This window comes from Pelecanus crispus, chromosome 5 (genome assembly GCF_030463565.1).
Source record: "Pelecanus crispus isolate bPelCri1 chromosome 5, bPelCri1.pri, whole genome shotgun sequence".
Taxonomy (NCBI): domain Eukaryota; kingdom Metazoa; phylum Chordata; class Aves; order Pelecaniformes; family Pelecanidae; genus Pelecanus; species Pelecanus crispus.
This window is the reverse complement of record NC_134647.1, coordinates 60,026,008-60,044,608: the sequence shown is the minus strand read 5'-3', so window position 1 is coordinate 60,044,608 and position 18,601 is coordinate 60,026,008. Positions and strand designations below refer to the sequence as shown.

The window sequence follows — 18,601 nt, the reverse complement described above, 5'->3', positions numbered from 1 at the left end:
GGGGGGACCGGGTCGTACTCTCTTAACCCACAAGTCATAGTATCCGTCCAAAGTAAACTGAGCACACACCAGCAGGGAGGAAGCCACACTGCACTCCAGCAGGTTCCCTAGTAAGTGTGAATGGGGCTCGGGACAACAGGAGCACACACAAGGGACACCTTCCGCACAGCTGGGACACAGCTGTGACAAACGCCCTAAGCAGATCTGTGGGCACACTGCAATGCACCCATAACCTTAGGGGACAGGCTTAAGTGCGGGGATCTCCGCACCATCTTCCCATATCCAGTGAAAACACAAATGCAAACACAATGGGTTCTGTGAGCTGGAATGAGGGGTGTGATCTGTGGAATCACTCTTCCTCATAAGAGAAAATCTCACAGTAGTTTCCTCTTCCCAATTTCCCAGAACACAATTCACCTTTTACTGGTGTGACGGAATCACACACACATAAAAGAGATGGGAATTGGGCTCCCACTGTGTACTTAATAAGCAACATGCATAGTAAGCAACATGCATTGATGTATTACAGCATGTCAGAAACAGATAACTCCTATTTAAGGATAGTTTACTGCTACAACTACTTTATTAACCATACTGTAGCTTAGATTAATTTTGTATAGAGATGTATTTTGCTAAATCAGTTCTCTAAATTCATTCTACCACAATTTGCAAAAGCAATTGTAACTTCACTTTCAGTCATGAAACAGTAGGTCCAGATTTAGCGTGGAGGCAGAGGGTATAAAAATCCCTGGATGCATCTTGACTGAGCTCAGATGAAATAATTTTGATATCAAATCAATATTTTAGCCAAAAAAAAAAAAAAAAAAAAGATATTGCCAGAATCAGTATGAACTCTTTGACTCTCTTACCTCCTGGCAATAGCTTGCCTTTGTAGACGCAAAGGTTTTCCCCTCCGCAATGCTGCTGATAGATGTTGATTTCATCTCTGTAATCAGCATTATTGCGAGATAAACGCACACTTTTCCCTAGAAAGACCATGGTAACAAACGCGTTGCTGTGTAACGAGGGCTTAGGGAATCCTCCAGAATTCTGCAGCAGGAAATACACAAAAAATGCATTCAGCTTCCAACTCTAACAAAAGGTGAACACACAGATCATGTATGTGCGGCATACACTTGAGACTTCCAGTCTTTTAAGATAGGCCTTGAGCTGCTGAAATTGGAAAGTGTTTTGTAACGTGCAGAAGGGCGGGAAAATATTTTGGACTGAAAATCCATTGCACTGAATTGCTCAAAATTGCAGGGACTAGGTTTAATGACCCATATCGCCCCTCCCAGTCCTGTGTTCCTACAATTTCCTCTACAGGAGTCAAAACTGGCTGGAGCTGTAGCGTAACAGATGAAGTTTTCATATACTCAAAGGCATTTCATATATCCCTCTGAAGTTCTGGTACTAGATATGGTCAGAGACAGGATCAGATTGACTAAGATGGAAGGCTTTCAATAAGAGTTGCTATGTTTTTTTCTGTTCAAGCACCTTTTTTTCCCCCAACTGATGAAAAACATCAAGCGTTTTAGTATATAGAGAGATGGGTGGCAGTTATATATTTTAATAGTTACAAATTTTCTTTTGTTCAAAAATTCAGTGGATCTTTGTACAAACTAGGTATATACATCTTTCAACATTAGGCGAATACGTCAACAAGGAAGGTAATATACCTATACGTAAGCTGAGAAGTAGGCAGAGATAACTTACCTTTGTTAAAAGTTGCTCTAAGCCATTTGGCGCAGTGATGGGACGATATCGTCTGCCTCTGAACGTCCCACTTCTCACTGCATTTACGTTCTTGTCTCCTTTTTGCACAGCGGGAGGTGGCACCGGTATGAAATAACTGTTAATGATGGGGAGTTGACATGGGGGTACACCAGACTCATATTCCATCCAATTCTTAAGTCCTAACCCACTCCTCTCTCCCTGCAAAAACATTTTAACCAGGATAAACAGGTTATGAAAAATAGTTACCAAGCATATTGAACTAACTGTGGTTTGACTGCTTTTTACATTTAGTAACTCACATACTTCTAGAACAATTCCTTAACTTGGTGCTTGCAATTTTGTTCATGAAAACATTTCTGTGCTAAAACCTTTTCTTTTAATTTGCAAAGCAACAGGCAGATTGCTTGAAAATGTCACCCTCATAGATATACAACATTCTAAACCACGTACTACTTGTAACCATGCAGAGTTCTGCTCACAAGCAGACAGAATACTGCACAACCCCACAACACTGCTGCATTCTCTCAGCTGGCAAGCAAATTCCAAAGCAACCAGAATCTTCCAACAGTAACATCATTTGGCATCAATTATACAAGACGTGGTTCAAAATGCTTCTTTCCCATTTGTAGTGGAGGTTTAGTCCTCCTTCAGGATGAAAGGCAGAGAACCAGGGCCCTGAAAAGCAAGACATCTCTAGAGAACAACCTCTGCAAGCATTGCATGCTCTGGATCTGATTTAGCTGTTTTGTCAGTGGCGAGCATTAAAGAAACCAATTATATCGCCCATAATTGGAGTAGACATAGATAATGCCAGCAAATTATTGGAGAAAGGATAGTGACCATCACAATACAGAGGAACTGCATAGCAGAAGGGAGCTATTCATACAGTGTCTGCCAGTCAGGGGTAGCAGGTCACAGTCCCATTCCAAAACCCTCCAGTCCCATGGAACTCCGAACACAAAGCGAATTACAAAATGTTTTTCTAGAACAGAAGACAAGTCCAAATCTCGCCTGAAAGTAACTGCATATATATCAAGATTATGTTTGGCTACTCCAGAAAGCTCTCACTCTCCAAACGCGCTAGTATGACCTAGTAGGAGGAACGGTAAAAAAAAAGAAGTGAGTTTTTTGCTACTTTCCAGCTGTCGATGAAGATGAAAACTTAAAAGACTGTGTGAAAATATTCCTGAGTTATTAACGTTAACTGAGTGGCTGCCTCCCTCTCTACATAACAGAAAATCTATGTAGACGCAGAAAATTTTGCATGGAGAGAGATTTTACACCATGAAAGAGAAGTCACCACATTTTTCCTGGCTGTGATCAAGAACTGGGCATTAGACCAGTAAGAAAATGTCTTGAAAATTAAGGGGAGGTTAAAAAGGAGAGTTTAAAGAAAAGCTGATAACCATCTGGTAGGCATGTTGCCTGCAGTATACAGTTCTGGGAACTACAGTACTAAAGCAGTATTATAAAGCTGTCCCTAAAATTATATTATTTTCAGAATGAAATATGGCCTCACCCCACTGGCAGACTGCTCATCATTTTCAAGTGCACAGCACTCTCGTTTAGAGCTTGAAGTCTTTGGTACAGATCCTGCTCCAACACAGCTGCGACGTGGCTGGAGGCGATGCGGCTGCTGCGCATTTCCTGGAGCTGTATTTGGTCGGCAGGAAGCCTAGAAAAGGAGAAAGCAAACAGCTACAAAATCTCAGTGTATAGTTTCCAGTGCAGAGCAGCATCATAAAGAAAAAAAAATAGCACTGATCAAGATATTTGGAGGTGATGAGTGATTCTCATGTACCTTCAAGGAAACAAAATTTTCTAGTCTGCCTCTGAAGAGTCAGACCCCTTTAGGCATCTCTAACTGGGCATCCAAAAACTGGAGCATCCAAAATAACTCTTGGGCATAAAGCTAGGCTTTGATGCTGTCTCTTCACAGTGCAGCCTTGAAGCAAACATAATAAACTCATAGCAGCTGTAGCAGTGTGCTGTGTTCTGGTGACTTCAGCGCATGGACACTGAGAGAATGCGTGACAAAGGCATGCCTATTTTTGTTCAATACTCAGCATTTTTCTGACTTTATTTCATCTTTTCCTTGTAAACCCTTCAGAATACAACATTAACATGTTAAAACCTAAAAAAACTGTTTAACTGAGTTAACTCACGATCTTAGGAAAGGCAGGCTCCTTGGATCGCTGTTGATGAGAAGGACGTCCACCTTCATAATCAACTACAGGTCCAGGTGCCCTCTGTATGCGATGAAGAGGAAAAGGTCATTCAGGACTGAAAGCGTCTCTTCAATCTGCACCAATTACCATTATTGAAATGGAGAACCAGTTAAAACTGGACTACATATTTGACCTTTGACCTTAGACTTTAGTGTCATACTTCAAGAGTATATTAACATTCCTTCTCTGCCTGTTAACAGAGCGTAAGAGGCTTCTGAGCCAGAACTCGAAAGCATGGCCTTCTGGAAAGAGCTTTAGTCTTACCGCACCCCTTCAACTCTGTTTTCTAAAAGAGATCCATTGCTTGCAGGATTTTACAACATCTGTAAACTTGCCTACATCCACAGTATTCATTGACAACATCCACAGTAGTCATTGACAATACTTAATGTACTGACACTGGCCTAACTTGGGTGATAAGGTAGACAAAAGGGAAAGATTAAAGCAGATTTATCACAAGCAAAGCTGTTTTTTTCTAAGTTCTGAAGTGCCATTCCTGCAACACGGGCCTCTCGAAATTTCTCTCTAATGACACAATCCCGCAAAGAGGAAATCAGCCTCAAGTGATGAAGAATGAGGCCCTAATCTGCAACAATCAGGGCAGTCAATGCTCTAGACTAAGCACAGATGTCATAGGTATACATGCATGCCTTCGGCCATGTGTGCTTACATTATAGCATATGGAGTATTTGGTGAAACTCACCCGTTGTGAGTGACCAGCTGCTTCTCCAGCCACTAAAGGACAGAGCCTGTAATGATTTCTTGGACCAAGTGGTGGATGCGGGCAGTGCTTAAGGCTAGCACCTTCCACTGCTCTTCTGGATTGTTCCACCTAAAAGAATAGAAATTTACATCTCTGAGGTACTAAATACTCTTCACAGCAATCTTTGAGCTTGCCTTCTGTCTGTCTTTCATTGGACAGCTATGACGATCAAATTGCCTAGACACAATGGAACACCTGGTTAAGGAAGGAAAGGAAATCAAGGGGAGAATGAGAGAGGGATGGGGGGAAGAGACTTGTTCCCATCTCTGGTTCATTTCCCTGCAGCCCTCTCCAGCTGCAGATCCCCCCCAGTTCAATTCATCTGCCTGTTTCTCTGTATCTCCCAATTCTTGGGTTGGTTGAAGGTCCCTTTCTTTTTTAAATTTGAGTGCGTCTGCCACTTCCTTGCTCTGACTGCTGTCCCTCCCTACCTTTCCTTCTCAAAAGCTCCACACTGGGCTGACTACCCATCTGGAAATAGATAGCTATGTCTCTCATCCTCCCTTGCTCAGCCATCTGTCTTTCTCCTTTCCTTTTAGATTAGCTACTCAGCCAAATTCACTGATGTATGAGGTGAGAAATACATTACACTGCTAATTCCAGCCAGGTTCCTGTGTCCCAGTGTGGCATCACAGCAAAGGTACAGATCCCGTATCTGGAGGCATCTCCCTTACGCTTCTCACTGAGGGAAGCAGTTTTGGTTTATGTTCCAAAATTATCCAAGTCCACAATCCCTTGACAGGGTGCCTTAGTCGTTGCTTCCGCTGCGGTGACTTTCTACCAGCAGCAGTTCAGTCAGTAAATAATGCCTTTGCATTACCATAGTGATCAGTGTTTTTCATTACAATCTCCTCCTTTCTTTACCTGAATAATTGCTCAGAAATGTATTATTTAAAATTAAAAAGATTTGACGTTTTTCTTCAACTGGTCAAAGAAGCAGCTAGCTTCTCAATGCATTCTTCTCAATGTATGCAAGCTCCGAATAAAGAAATAAGATGTTGAGCATATTTCAGCCAAAATGACAACCACTTTTCCCATATGAGTCCAAGTGACTTCATGGGGAGAAGAACCATTGGCTTCTGTAGGATTTCCATGACTCTAACTACAGGATCAAGCCCTACCTACATGACACCAGAGTGAAGACTTCTGAAACCTCTTTTCATTACTTACATCTGGTTGTGCTAAACATCATGTGGAGAGGCAAACGACTGAAAATGTGAGCTCAGTGCTCAGCAGCAGTCAAAAGTAGATAGTGTCTAGAATTACGAAGAGAACTGCAACGTGCGTCTTAAATTATTCATCCAGTTCTGGTTCCCCATTTCAAAACAGAACTAGTAGAACTAGAAAAGGTAAAAAAATGGCAACAGTAATAAGAAGCCTGGAATGGCTCGTGTATGGAAGATTCAATAGACTGAGGGTCTTCAGCTTGGAACACTGAGAAGGAATATGAAAATTGTATGTAAAACCACAAATGCCTTGGAAAAGGGGAGCAGTTATTAACTTTTTTCATAACAAGAACAATGGAGCATCAAACAGAATTATCAGACAGCAGATACATTAATTATTGTGCAGAAATGCAAGGAAGTACCATTTCATACAACTCATAATTAAATTCCACAACCAAGAACACTGCAGAACCAAAATAATAAGTAGATTCAAAAGGAATCATGTGCATGAATGGAAGTTCCTGAACTGCTGGATAGAGGAAGAAGGAGATGTTAGCTGGGGCAGGATCATCCTCTACTTGCCTGTTTCTTCTACTTTTTCCAAAAACATCAGAGACAGGACACTTGACTCAATGAATCTCTGGCCTGACTCACAGCTGTTATTTAACACAGGGCAAAACTGCCATGTCCCATCAGTACTCAGTAACGTTCAAGCCTTACCCCGATTTTCTGCACCCTCTCCTTCCTCGCAGAATTTTCAAGGTTCTTTTTTGTTTCCAGCTGATGACGACGCTATGAATGTCAGAGAAAGAGAAATCTCATTAATGGACATTATGAGATGTCAATGAATGTCAGAACACTTGCTTCTGTTCTGCTTATCACTTGCCTCCTCCCTGGTCATTACCTTCATTGAGCCCTACTATGAAACTACTATTGATTCAATCCATTTGCATTACACCTGCATACATTAACTTGGCAAGGGGACAACTGAGCATTTGTAAAGTTGTAGGGACCAACTCCATTCTTGATACGTAACAGGAATGTGCCCAAATTTTGTACTCGGATAAGATATATAACCATGTTCCAACTATTTTGTTTTAATTAGAATTTTTTTAAGCAAACTAGCCCTGGGAATATCATCCCATAATCTGATGACTGCCAAAGTGCAGTAAGTGAGCCAGGACAGTGTATGTTCTAATGACAGTATGGTTTAACAACTAGAGGCCAATGGAGATTTCATGTGAGGGACGTCAAGCACAAAGATTGTCCTTTCTTCCAGCAGGACAGAGCCTTTCAGGGGGACTTGAGGGCACAGCTACGGAAACCAGTCCAGTACGAGTTAACAGCCACTGGCTGTCAGTAGGGAAGTATCTGAAAAGGTTTACACATCACTAGTAAATGCATACCTGTATGTCAAGAACCTTATGACATATGGCCTGAGTCAGGCGCTCCTGTACGTATTTCTGGTGATCCCTCTTCATAGTATTTAGCTGGTATTCTTTCTCAGGTATTATTCTGCCACTCCTTGAGATCTGTCACAAACAAATAAAGTGTAACTGAAAAGAAGATGACAGAATAAAGTATGTTTTTCAACAGAGTGCAATTTCCCAGAAAGACTACTTTCTCTTCCTGGTTAGCTACCACCTCTGCTTCTGCCATGGTGCTGGAACTCACCTTCCCAGCACAGAACTGTAGTTTCTTTGACCCCATGGAACCCATCAGCTAAATGAAGAGAGCAGGAGAGCAGCAGACACATTTTCTAACAGTTGAGGGCTCAGCCTTACTCTTCATGGGCCATTGCCCAAGTCAGCGGAGGGGAATTAAATACTTGCCTTCCTACTGTGTAAGGGTTGCATCTACCTGTGCTAAACAGAGTCACGCTTAGGAGTGCGTAAGTATTTTTTAAAATATTCAGCATACTCACCTTTAGCAAATCGTTCAGTTTTCCATTAAACACTTTTGAAAAATAACACTGAAGCTATTTAAACAGCTAGTAGAGTCAAAGACACTTAGATTTCACAGTTTAAAAAACCTAAGAGAATCAAAATGATTTTGTATATTTGCAAACTGAAAGATTTTGCAGAGGCAAACTCCAATGAGCAAAAAGAAATATGGAGCAAAACCATTAAAACATTCTGAATTTATCAAAACGTCTCCATGAAATATCTTCTTCTGCCTGGATGTGAAATACAAGCAGATTGACAAACATTCTCACATCACCGTAATTGTGCAGTAATACAGTGCCATATGTAACAACTTACTGAAACTGCATTACTGAGCAGAAGCTCAGGGCTAAGCCAAGGCTCTCCAGTATTTACATACATCATCAGTCCATGTCAGCCACTGTTCCCAGTTTCACACAGATAAGCATTATGACTGTTGCATTACAGAAGGTGTAGTGGAAGTGTAAGCTTGATATTCTATGGAGTATGGCCTCCATATTGACTGTTAGCACATCACTTCTAGTGTGGAGTCATCATCCACCAGCAGCCCCCATGCCCCAGGTGGCCCTTGGACCTTGACGTCCTGAAACGTGCTCAATGCCAGCTACAGTATTTCCTCAGCTGGCACTAGTGTCTTCAAAACCACTCAGCGCACAGAGCTAAGCTCTGAGCTCTGTGCTACTTGTCTTTCTGTCATTCTGATTTCAGTAGCGGAGCCTTGCACACCACCGCCCTGTGTCCCTGCGATATCTAGCTGACCAACAGTAGATAATAATCCAGTGGGAAACGCTTGGATTAAACAAACCTGCCCTCAGTCTCAGTGCGATCGTGTGGCTTTCATCTGACACAGCATGATTTCACATGTTTGGCTAGCTGGTCGAATTCTTACCAATGACAACACATACCTTTAACAACTAAACGACAGAACCATCAGTGGTTTGACTTATGCAATATTAAAAGAAACAAATAATCTTTTTCTTTTTTCTCACAAAAGGAAACTTTTCAATCTTACCAGTCCTGATCTCTGAAGATGGCGTCTTATCCTGGTATTGCTGAAATAGCCAACCAGGTGTTTGTCTGTAAGGCTATTGTAGCTCGCAAGAAATCTGAAATAAAATCAATACAAATGCATATAATCCCCTTGACAGCCAAATTATTACAACTTAAGTTATAAAGACTTACCCGATAGTTTGCTGCACAAAATGCTCTCTTGATGAATCACGCCCAGCATTTTGTCAGATAAATGCCCATTAGATCACGTAAAAGCAACAGCTTACTGCCTCCAGAAGATTTGTATCAGAAACAAGGGACTTCTACCTAAGATACAGCAGCTCGGCATCGAACGGCATACCACCACCAAGGCGCAGGGTCCAACACAGCAGAGCCCTGAAAGTCTCCTCCAAGACCAGCTCCTGCAACAGCCTCCTCAGATAATAAACTGACCCTCGGCAGGTCAGTATCACGCCATACAACATTTGGAGCCGGATTCCTGGCTGAGTCCAGCAGGCACAGACCAGCTGTGCAGATGACAGAGTACACAAAACCCAAAACATACTAGAGCTGATGACTAGGCTTTTAGTAAATTAAGGAACTGTCCACTTGGAACTCTGTATTCTACAGGATTTTCATTGCATTATCGTTGCCACTATTATTTATTAACAGTATCTCTTTTTTATCAGCTTGCAGTGCACAATGCACTGTATGCAGAGCCAGTGCTGTGCATCACAATGATTTTTGAAGACCATTCTTACTCGTTTGAAGGGCGATCAGGGCAAAGTCACAGGTAGGCGTCCTACGTTAGTTTTGTAAAGCAAGTCTTCACTGCTAATAATTCACGGTGCAATTAAACCAGTGACTGCTCACCAAAGAAATAATCTGAGAGAGCACCAAAGCTTTAGTTATTCATTGGTAGAGTCACAGGGAATTACAGCCCCCATGTTACATCTGGAGTTTATTGCCACTCCAGTCAAAGAAAGAGTGCTGCCCTGATGGAGACCGTTCCTCACTCTAACACGCTGCTGGATCTTGCACTGTGTCTGCTGGGGACATAAACAAGAAAGGCTTGTCTAGCTTTCAGACAGAACAAATCTAAGCACAGGCTGTCAAACACAAACAGCAAGTTCAACATCCCACAAGGCAGGGGCACCTGCCCAGCATGTTCCATTTGGCGGAAAAGACTACTCTTAGGAGACTTCCCAGATACCCGGAGGAGCCTGCACAACCTGAGCAGGGGCAGCGCCGGGGTCCCACAGCAGCCTGCCAGGGCCTGGGGAGGGCGGGGTGGAGAAGATGGAGCCAGAGGAGTGACAACCGATACAAGCTGAAAGAAGAGGGGCTGAGGTGGGTCTCATGAAAACATTTTTCCTCATGAGGAGGGCGAGGCAGTGGAGGAGGCACCCAGGGGGATGTGCTGTTCCCACCCTCGGCGGTTTTCGGCACCAGTCTGGATAAAGTAACCTGGTCTGATCTCACAGCTGACTCTGTGAGCAGGAGACTGGACTAGAGACCTCCCACGGTCTCTTCCAGAGTGAATTATTTTGTGATCCTACACGACTCGCTTGGCTGCTGTACTAGGCTAGCACTGTTTGATGGCTTCCAGAAGGGAAATGGCTTACATCCAGTCTGTGAGGAGCAGGGGCAAACCCCACATGTGTTGGCCTCTCCCTATTCACTTCAGCAAGCGCTTTGTAAGTCACAGCTCTGCAATTTTCGCCATTTTCCAGGAAAAATGAAGTGCCTTACGTGGTAACTAGAGTGAAACAATCTTCCAAGAACAAGGTTTTAAGTAGTTTGTTTGGAGTTCTGTGTGTTTCTTCGCAAGAGAGATTTTCATGCCCAACACTTTTCAAAGGTTTTCAAATAATCAGCTCGTGCTACAGGTTCCAGTCTTGAACGCAACCAGACATGGAGCCCTCAGCACAAGAGGGACATGCACCTGTTGGAGCAGGTCCAGAGGAGGGCCACAAAAACGATCCGAGGGCTGGAGCACCTCTCCTACGAGGCCAGGCTGAGAGAGTTGGGGTTGTTCAGCCTGGAGAAGAGAAGGCTGCGGGGAGAGCTTATTGTGGCCTTCCAGTACTTAAAGGGGGCCTACAGGAAGGATGGGGGCAATCTTTTTAGCAAGGCCTGTTGTGACAGGACAAGGAGTAATGGTTTTAAGCTAAAGGAGGGTAGATTTAGACTAGACATAAGAAATAAATGGTTTGTAATGAGGGTGGTCAAGCACTGGAAGGGGTTGCCCAGAGAGGTTAGTGGAGGGCCCCAACCCTGGAAACATTCCAGGTCAGGTTGGACGGGGCTCTGAGCGACCTGATCTGGTTAAAGCTGTCCCTGCTCCCTGCAGGGGGGTTGGGCTAGATGGTCTCTAAAGGTCCCTCCCAACCCCAAACATTCTACGATTCTACGATTCTATGGAAACGGGAGCCAAAAGACTCCTGTTTGCTACTGACTGGTTGTATGACCGTGAGCAAGTTATGTCATTACTTCTTTACTCAGAGCATCGCCCACTAACACAGGATGTGTCAAATTTTGTCATGGAGATGGAGATCTGCAGAGGTCCTCAGTACCTGTACTTCACGTTTTCCTGGGGAAGTCTGGATACTCTGAAACTCACAACCTGCAGGTCTGAAGTTGGGCAACAACAAAGGGGAACGCCTGTAGTCAGTGGCCCCATTCCCCGTGACTCCATTTACCGTTCACAGAATAAGGTAACTGCCTTGGCGGAGGCCTCTGAGATCCAGAGAGGACCTGGGTGAAAAAGCGCTCAGCTCCGCACAGGCTGGCAAACACCTCCCAGCTTCCCAAGTCGCAAAGGTCAGAGCAGCCTGACTCCACACAAGCGTAACATCCAAACCCCACCGTTTTGCCCATGCTGGAGTACCAGCAAACACTTTTAGGGTCTTGCAAGTTGTTTGAGGCACTTAATTCTATGTCATCGTTCTTACAGAATTAAAAAGGCAAATGACCATTAACAAAGAGCAGCCGCCCAGTTCCCGTTATTCCGGTAGGCTGCGGGGCTGCTGGCGGGTGCGGGAGCTCCCCCGCACAGGAGGGGTGAGCCCCTTGCGCTGCAGCCCCCCGACCACCCGCCGCCGCCCCCCGCCGCAGCAGAGGGCCAGCCTGCCGGGACAGCGCGGGGGGTGGCAGGGCGCTGCCTGGGCCCGGGGCGCCGCTCACCCCGGAGGCGGCCGGACAGCGAGGGACGCGGGGCAGCGCCGCGGGGAAGGGACCGGCCCGGCCCCGGGCGCCCCGCGCCGCCGAGCCCCGCTGGCCCCCGCCGCCCCCCGGCCCTGCGCCCTCCCCCACTCACCCCGGCTGCGGACCGCTCATAGCGCCGACGTGCGGGCGGCGGAGCCGAGGGGAGACCGCGAAATGCCTGTCAGCGCCCGTAGCCCCGACGCTGCCGGTCGCGTCCCCGGTCGTCGCTAGGACACGGCTGGAGTTCGCGGGGGCGGGCGGGGCAACCCGCCGCCAGTGACGGCAGCGCCGCGCGGCCCGGCCCGAGCCCCCGGCGGGTCCCTCGGCCCGGGGGCCTCCGCCGGCACCCCCGAGCCGCTCCTTCACCGCACCTCGGTCAGCGCCCGCTTGGAGCCGAGGCACCGCAGACCCCTCCTGGCCGCAGGAACATGTCGGGGGGAAGCACCCCCGGCGCAGCGCCGGGCCCTGCGGCAGCCCTGCCGCCGCACAGCCGCAGCCCTGGGCTGACACGGCCTGAGCTCCGAGCTGGCAGAAGAGGCTGCGAGGCAGTTTTTGCCCCGCAGTGACTCCAAACTTTCAGGGAACGGGAAGGGAAGGGAAGGGAAGGGGAAGGAAAAGGAGAGGATGGAGAAGGCATTTCGATACAACACAGACCCATGAACTTAAAAATACAGCAGGAGGTGACAGGATGCACAATCATTTCCAATATCCATCCCGATTGCCATTCTTTCAGTACAAATGACGGGAAAGCTCCAACGTATGCATTTCAATGATCTCTAGATTTACTCAAACAAAGGACACATAATCACCCTTCCATGCTCCTAGTTTTCCCTTCTGCCTTCACTTACTTCTTGTGAGTTCAAGCTGAAGCACAAACACACAGGTAATGCTTTCAGGGGCCACAGTACGACTGAATGGAATGCAGATCCGCAAGGCGACGAAGCATAGGGACAGCCTTCCCTCCCTGATGCACTTGCTCCAAAATGTTAAAGAACTTCTGCAGTCCTCAGGTCTTCTGTGGCATGATCTACCCACACTTAGTATTTAATTGTCTTTTGCAAAGGAAGCAACTATCAAGAACATCAATATCCTCTTGATTTTTTACCGTCCCAACCCTGTAATTAAAGTCTCATTAATTTACCCTATCACGCACACGAAGAAGTCAGGAATACTCACAGGGGACCGACCACATGATTCCAATGGAGAGGGCATACTTTTAATGACTAGAAAGCGTAGGCAGCATTCATTTGGGGCACAATGAGATTAACAAATAGCAGCTGCTTTCCACAACAGTTCCACTCTTACCTGTTTCAGAAACATGTATAGCAGCAGTTTCCAGACCGTGGCATGTATACGTAACTGCATACTTTGAACCCCAAACCTTGCCTGCGTATGCAAAGGCCAGCACAAAAGTGAGAGCCTGTGCAACCTTTCCCACCACCCACAGCAGCACCAAGCAGACTACCGCTGGGAACCACTGCTTTAGGAACCCCATCTGGTTAAATCAGGACAAGTTACTCAAAAATAAACAATCTGGCAGAATGATGCTGCCTAATTCAGTTGTCTATGATCCTCACCCTCTTCCTCCATCCTTCTCTGCAGACTCTGCCAAGGGGACAGCATGTCCTAAAAGGAGAGCTGAACCAAGGACTCTCTAGGTCGACAGATGCTCTGGGTGGGTGGCTTGCACAGATCAGACACACCTGAAAGATTAGCCAGAAATATGACAAATAACGGCTCTAAGAAATTCAGCTGCAGCAGCTGAAGAAGTTACCTAGCCAACATGACCTTCCCTCCACTGGACATTAATGTCTCTCTAACAGAGAAAGCAGCCTGGAACACCCACGAACATCTCAACCATTCCCCCTTGCAGATCACAGTGAAGATGGGTTTGCACTAATAGGCAAGGCTCAGACTACTGTCACTGAGTCATGGGCAACCGATGCCACCCCACCTTCAGCATGACAGCGGTGACAAGATCTTACGCTCCTACAACTACACCCACCAGCTGGAGCCCAACCTTATTTCTGCAACAATACCAGCAATACAACCCGGGTCTCTCAAGTATGTATCCCCTGCCTGCAGCCTGAACGCACCCCCTACAGTGTCCTCACTCCTTCCTGCATTTTTGCCTTCAGTGGTACATCATTACTTTTATCCACACTACTTCTTCCAAAATTAAAACAACTCCTGCCATTTGTATGATAACATCAAAAATGGACAAAAGAATTAAATGTTATATTACATTTCCTTACAAAGCGGTCTGTCTATGTTATGCTGTCTTATTCTGCTAGGTTACTTTTGTAGAGAGAAGCCTGCAATGTAATAAAAAGAGAAGAACTACTCTGACACCTTCTGGTGAGAAACCCCATAACGAACACTACCCTTAACAGCAGCGATGCATACACAGACAAGAAAACTCTGCTCTGAATTTCATCTCCAAGCATTAGCTACAATGCAGAGGCAGCACTAAGCAAGAAAGGAGTCATCGTAAATCATAAGCCTCTCAGTCACATAATACCCTCTGACCAAAGGCCAAATTAAAAAGAACTAGGTATTTTAAAACATACAATGTATAAAGAGAACGTATATTTTTATATGCACATCATCTCCATAATCTTATCCGTTGTTAACTGTTAGTCTTAACCTGCTATTTAGTACCTTAATATTGAGAGAGGTTTTACTTTTTCTAACACTGTTGTCGAGTAGAATCACGGATTCCCTACATGCCCTCACTGCCTCAGACTGCATTCTGCCCGAATGAATAGGAATAATCAGCATCTTTTACCTGAATAATCAGCTGAAAAACTACCTACCCACATCACTTACACTAGGGTTAATCATTCCTAAACCTTCAAATTCAGACTAAGTAGAAATGCAGCTCCCTCCTCCTACGGGAAGTGCAACATACAAGGAAAACGGCTGCTATCTATTGGGGCATCTGCACAGCCCCCAGGTATGAAGTATCCTACGGCACCTGGGCGGACTAGGAGGCAGGGTACCGCGTTAGCACATTACTACAGCCGAGTCTGCCTAATCCTTCTCTTCCCTAGCAACTATTTTCAAAAGCACTTACTGGAATATTAGTTTGAAATCATTAGCTCCAGAAACACTCAGTCTTCTTCCCTGGCAAAACAATCTGGTTGATGGAATGGTTTATAAGGTTTATAAGAACAAGAAACAATTAAATGACTCAGTATAATAGCAAAACGACCTCACATTTACATTTGCACAGAAGAAACAGTACTGTGGTCTACCTACATTAGAAGATGAAGCTCAAGAAGTTCGCAAAACCAATTATATGACAAACTGCTTGAAAGAAATGAGGACTTAACTCAGCGATGCAGCACATTCCTTTAGTCCTGTGTTTAGTAATGAGGATTACAGCTATAATATCTTAACATCATCCACCCCCACCAGAAATACAAATACTTAAATCCTGCCGAATTAATAGTGTTGGGAAAAGGATGCATTCTTTGTAGAGATGTGCATCTACCTATGGTATGTTAACAAAATTATTCACTTGTAAGTTTAAATTAGCACTTGAATAGCAGTCCCAAATAAAATTAAAAAGCCTGACATTGCAAACCTGAAACTTGAACTTAGAGTGGTCTCCTATCTACTAACGAGTTAATCGAAAACATAGGAGATGCACTTCCACAGGGGCCAACTTGGTGCTGGACAGTGTTCCTTACATTACTTAACCTTGCATTAGCAAAACATTCCTTCCCTATTTGACCCTAACACCTTGCTCTTTTATCATCAGTATCAATTGAATTAGTTTCGTAAGCCTCACCATAAAGATCTTCTTTCCTTTTTTGTGGTATGTGCCTGGTTATTGCTCACAAGTTCATATTCTTGAAAACCATACTAATTTCCTCCCCCAACACACTACAGTTTGCACAGCAATATTTACCTCCAGGATGTCACCTGTCTCAGACCTGACCCTCAGTTCCCAGCTTAGAGAAATGATGAAAATACTACCCAATGAGACCTTACTAGTGCCTTTAATAAAAAGAAAACACTAATCTAGGTGTAACTGAAGGACAGATGCCACCCATCTTCCATCTGATACCAGTCTTTCCTAGCATTGATTGCTAACCCAAAAGTGAGTGTGAGCATTAGAATTAATTGTAAAAACGGAGAATATGAAAAAGATTAATACCTATAGTCAGTTATTTAGAAAAGTATCAATGTTTATTATTTCTCTGACATTCTCTCAAATTAGAAACTAACAACATGCAACTGGGCAAAGAACAGTTCCCAACAGTCTCATTAACTATGCTAGCTATATTTGAAGTAGCATGAGCACACATACTTCCATGGGTATCCTGGGAAGAATACAAGGATGCTGCCCAGATGTGTAGGGATGGGATGAGGAAAGCTAAGGCACAGGTGGAGCTGAATTTGGTGAGGGCTGCAAAGAACAGTAAGAAGAGCCTTTACACATACGTTGGCCACAAAAGGAAGATTACAGAAGATGTACCACCTCCAGTAAATAAGACAGGAGAGCTGGTGACAACTGACATGGAGAAGGCTGATGTACTCAACAATCACCTCTCCTATGAAGAGAAGCTGAGAGAGTTGGGGTTATTCAGCCTGGAGAAGAGAAGGCTCCAGGGAGACCTTATTGTGGCCTTTCAATATATAAAGGGGGTTTATAAGGAAGATGGAGAAAGACTTTTTACCAAGGCCTGTATTGACAGGACAAGGGCCAGTGGTTTTAAACTGAAAGAGAGTAGGTTTAGGTTGGACCTGAGGCAGAACGTTTTATGGTGAGGGTGGTGAGACGCTGGAACAGGTTATCCAGAGAAGTTGTGAATGCCCCATCATTGAAAGTGCTCAAGATCAGGTTGGATGTGGCTTAGTGCAACCTGATCTAGTGAAGGATGTCCCTGTCCATGGCAGGAGGGTTGGACTAGATAATCTTTACAGGTCCCTTCCAACCCAAACCATTCTACGATTCCATGATACTTCAACGCTTGTTATCCAAATCAACTACAATGACACAAAAATAAGTCTTTTTGCTAGAGCTCTAAATAAAATTCCCTTCTTAATTTCCATCCACTTCCCATTAACAAGGTGTCAAAATATTTTCATCCATTTCGCAGTGATACCACAAAGGGATGTGGCTGTTGAAGAAGACCACGTGAAGCCCAGGACTCACTTCCAGGTCTACTGAGACTGCACTTGGAGAGTGGAAGGAAGTAAAGCTATATTCTCTCATTTGCAAGCAAACATTTTGCGTCTCTTTGCATAGCTATGCACAAGAGAAAAATCAAGCAGAAAGACTGGGTATTTTCTGAGACAGATTTTAAACAAGCTGGCACTGCATCAGTTCTAATGATCCAACTATTCCCGGTCTCCTCCAAGGGGAAGTCACTTGGCAAGAAGGAGGATCTTACAGGTGACAGATGCTATCACCTGCAACATTTTCTGTGTAAATAAGTCGACAATTTTCTACCACTTTTTTTAGCATACCTAGTATTTGTATGCTAACACACCTGCAAGCTTGGAAAATACTTCAATGCCAACTACTCTAATAAACAAACAAACAAACAACAAACCAACCCAAAAAACCACCGTGCAAAAACAGGCATAGGTTGCTGCTTTGTTTTGTTTTAAACATGTCTGCCAAGTACAATGAAGACACTTGAATGTCAGCAAGAATTCAACACAAATACTGTCCAATTTTCTGAAAGGAAGCAATTGTTCCTAGAGGACACACAGGTAAAATAACTAATCAATTTCAGGCTCTAGAGGCAAGTAGTGTGTCAGGACTTGACTCCTCCCAACCACACACAGAACAATTGGGGTCTATCAAGCACTAAAACAAAATGTTACGATCTGATCGAGAGGCTTATAAAGAGACAGATTGTGGGGCCCTCTTACCTCAATATTTTAGCAAGGGATCACAAGCACAGAGGAGAAGCCCAGACATTTCAAAAGATTTTACCAATTATTTTCCGAGTTTAGATTAAGCAAAATGTCAGTAGAAATGAATGCCTGTTCAGAAAAAAAAATCACATCTTAGAAAATGGTAGTGCAATGAAGCTACCGCCCTGAGGAAACTGGACATGGATTCAGAGAACGTGTGCTGGTTTGTGATAGGATGACACCAAATGAATCCGGACCAAATGTTAAAAAGCAAGTAACCTTCACAGACAAAAACACTTCTAAAAACTTTCTGTTTAGTAAGGACTCACTTTTCCTCAAAGGAACAGAAAAGCTCATCTGTGAAGTTGAGAATACTCTTCTGCAAGGGATGACTTCACTGCTCATTAGAGAATTCTATCATTAAAAGGAAGTGCCTGTAATACCAAACAGTATTTTGAGCGTAAAAACTGTCAACATATCAAAGAAATTGTCCTTCCTTAATTGGACTGCGTTTGGAACAAGTCAACAATGTATACACATTCATTTATGAAATAACATGAATTCTCAGTACCCAGGAAAGCAGTGCAGCCTCTCTTTTCTCCTCATTGTACCCAGGGATTCAGGTGACTTTAAATTTAATAAAGGTCACAGGAAGAATTGAAATCCTTGCTACCTAGCCATTTAGAAGGA

The 18,601-nt window shown here is 44.3% G+C and overlaps 1 protein-coding gene across 1 annotated transcript in view; it reads right to left on the bottom strand.

Moving 5' to 3' along the window:
- Positions 1–12,166, bottom strand: part of LOC142593564 (uncharacterized) — a 36,819-nt gene extending 24,653 nt beyond the window's left edge. The window contains 9 exon segments of the mRNA XM_075711213.1: positions 870–1,050; positions 1,717–1,935; positions 3,257–3,412; positions 3,903–3,986; positions 4,669–4,797; positions 6,615–6,686; positions 7,301–7,426; positions 8,850–8,943; positions 12,147–12,166. Of these exon segments, the coding sequence (XP_075567328.1) occupies positions 870–1,050; positions 1,717–1,935; positions 3,257–3,412; positions 3,903–3,986; positions 4,669–4,797; positions 6,615–6,686; positions 7,301–7,426; positions 8,850–8,943; positions 12,147–12,166 (1,081 nt within the window).
- Positions 12,167–18,601: the final 6,435 nt, after the last annotated feature.